This window comes from Habropoda laboriosa, unplaced genomic scaffold (genome assembly GCF_001263275.1).
Source record: "Habropoda laboriosa isolate 0110345459 unplaced genomic scaffold, ASM126327v1 scaffold57, whole genome shotgun sequence".
Lineage (NCBI taxonomy): Eukaryota > Metazoa > Arthropoda > Insecta > Hymenoptera > Apidae > Habropoda > Habropoda laboriosa.
In genome coordinates, this window is record NW_017100229.1 from 1,199,801 (window position 1) to 1,202,844 (window position 3,044).

The following is a 3,044-nucleotide window of genomic DNA, read 5'->3' on the forward strand; positions in this document are numbered from 1 at the left end:
GGGCACCTCTAGCCAGCTTTCACGTCCTGTCAGATCGGTGCTGACATTGACCCCCTGCTCCACGTCGTAGTTGATCATCCGGAAGTTATGGTACCAGAATAGATAGGATGGCGTCTCGGTCGATTTTTTCACAAGGCAGTGAAGCTGCAGGGTGCTACCTGGCCTCACGAATTTCTCCGAGGGACCGGCTATCTCAGCTTTGGCCTCTGCAAATGGCAGAACGTGACGCGTCAGACGTGACCAGCTTACAAGCATGTTCTATCCCATATTGTTTACCAGGGCTCCGAGGCGGTTATGAGCGGTGGCAGGGATGAGGTATGCATCGTGGTTGGTTATGGATTGTACGGGGGGGATGAAGCACGAAACTTCCACCTCTCTTTCTCTCACACATTCTCACTTCCTATACCTGTCTACCAGCTGGAACCTTTATACGATCTCTCTATACCACATAGCCTGACACAACCAGGAGAATTTTAAGTTACCCCTACTCGTTCGCCTATCTCGTAGGCTCTAGGTGATTGTACGTATACGTAGACGACGTTTCACTACCACTATAAGAAGCCACCTTTCGTTTACCAGACCGTCCCCTGTCCTAACTTGCACGACCACCGGCGCCAAGCTGACACGACCGTCCATGAGTCTGTTATAGGATCAGGTGTGACGGGACACTGTAAACACGGGACAAAACCATCGCCATCCCCCCGAATACACTTTTGCTCATCCGTCGCCCCTTCTGGAGAGACAGGACGCTTCCGTTACGGACGAATGCGCGTGAACGAGAGTGTGGAGATCGAGTTTTAAGCGCTTCTCTGCGTGATACAAGCACGCTCTTTTGAAGCGTGTGCACGCTTCAAGTGCTTCTACTCTCTTTCTCTCTCTCTCTCTCTTTGTTTCTCTGTTCCTCGTTTTATCCGGTTGGCCGTTGAACAGAGGAAGATAGAGAATAGGAGACGTATTGGCCGGCGCGAGCGTGTAGCCAGAGAATTAAAAAAAAAGAGAAAAAAGAGGACAAAAAATAAAACAACAAATTCGACAGAGGACAGGAAGGGAAGGCAGTGGAGGACGCGTCCGAAATTTATTAAAACGTCACGATTCGAGGGCGCTCAGGATTCTGTTGATTGTTCGTTTCTCGTTTTCTATCCCCGACGCGATTTCCCCGCGGCTCGAATACGTGAATTTTAACCGACCGACCCCGTTAAAACGATTGCGCTTTGTTGTTTATACGCTTCGTCAGGTTGACCAATTTTTGCTCTCTTCGTTCATTCTATCTTTGTCCCTTTCATGTTTCTCTACCCCAATCTCTTTCAATGTAGACTTTTTTTTTTTTTCATTTTGTTTACCGTTCCACCTACCCTTCCATTGTTCCACCGGTCTTTTCGCGCTGTTCGAGCATTCAATTACGCGAACGCGAATTATCCCCCCGATCTATTTTCTAATTTAGTTTCTTAATTAGCTCACGAGCAAGAAAGAAATTATATAGCAGCGTCTAGGATACCGATCTCTTTCTCCCTCTAGAGAGAAATTGAGAAGCTTATTAAATGTGGTGTGATGTAATCCCTACCCTTCTCTCTCTCTCTCTCTCTCTCTGTCTCTCTGTGCGCTCTCTGCTGAAAGTTTTAAGGATGATGTAGCAATATCGGATGATTAAAATTAGATCGGCCATTGCGCGCATGCTGGGAACGGTCGTTGAACCGACAGAGACGAAATTGACTTATTTATTCCAGGATATAAGGATTTTTCTTCGTGTATACACCGGGTGTTCTAGAAATCGCGGTGCAACCGAAGAAAAAGTGATTGCTCGTGTGAAAGTAAATCGAATTCAACGCTATTTCTGTCAGTGGATTTAGTATCTATAGTATAAAATAACGTGTTTATTTTATGAATTGAAAAACTGCTGAAAATATCGTCCGTTTGAAAAAAGCACGGAACGACGGTAACGTATTCAAATTCTTCGCTTGTTCAACCACCTGTATGATATTGTCTTTTAATTGATGATTTCGATTATCGTTAGGACGGTAAAGTCACGTTAACAAAAATTGTTTATTCGAAAGTTAGTGTACATTCAAATTAGATCTCACATTTTCGATTTACCTTTACTCAAAAAATCACTTCGTTCCCGGTTGTACCACGATTTCCGGACCACCCTGTGTATATTGTCCCTACCTAATTATAGTCTAATGAGACGTCATTAGGGTGGACTTTTGAAACTGTCTTCATTTCCCGCGACAATGCTCAAGATCGTTACCGATTCCGAAGTAAATTCCTTCCAAGTCGTTGATCTCGTTAAATACGTCTTTACCAACTTCTTATTCTCCCCGGCAATCCAATTTGATTTTTAGCCACGCGAGAGAACACGCGCTCAAACTGTCGAGGAGATGGCCAACGAAAAGGCCTCGCGCGATTCATTCTCCTCGATCGCGTTTTAATTAGTGAGCAAGCTGCGGAATCCAATTTCTTTTTTCCAACCACCCCGCACTTTTCACCGGGAAATCCTTAATAACCCGAGGGAGAACGAACGGACGTAGAGGGAAGCCTTGCAAATGCCAATTCGATTAACTCGAATTAATCGATTAAAACCACGTTAGAGTTCGCCTTCTCTCTCACTCTAACTCACTCTCTCACACTATCTCTGTCGATCTCGTTGTAATCGTTCGACGTACGCGGATTAATGGGGAACAACCGGGTACATAGCGAAACGCTTCAGGGCAATTGATTTTTCACAGTTTTCTTAAAGCTACGAAGAGGAGGGGGATTGGGAAAGGTCTGAGGGAAAACGTGAAAGGTAACGTCGAGTGCAGAACGATGAAATCTGAGGTAGATCGAACACAAGAAGCAGGGGCGTTTTATGCTCGGAAATATCTTTTATTGAAACTGCGATACGGTATCACGAGGAGTGTTTGAGAAATTTACTGCGAAACTATCGAAAGTGAGCTACGATCAAATTCCTCTTATAACTTTCGAACATCGATTCCTTTACAATCCGCGACATCTTTTTCAAATTCCCCTCGTTCCGAGTCTCTCTTGTCCGGTTAGAGAAATTGGAC

General features: G+C 44.8%; 1 protein-coding gene across 1 annotated transcript in view; it reads right to left on the bottom strand.

The window, feature by feature from the left end:
• The window catches only part of LOC108571377, a 34,435-nt gene that overhangs the window by 438 nt on the left and 30,953 nt on the right, over positions 1 to 3,044 (bottom strand). The window contains exon 4 of the mRNA XM_017933395.1: positions 7 to 206. Coding sequence (XP_017788884.1) covers positions 7 to 206 — 200 coding nt within the window. The remainder of the gene's footprint in view (positions 1 to 6; positions 207 to 3,044) is intronic.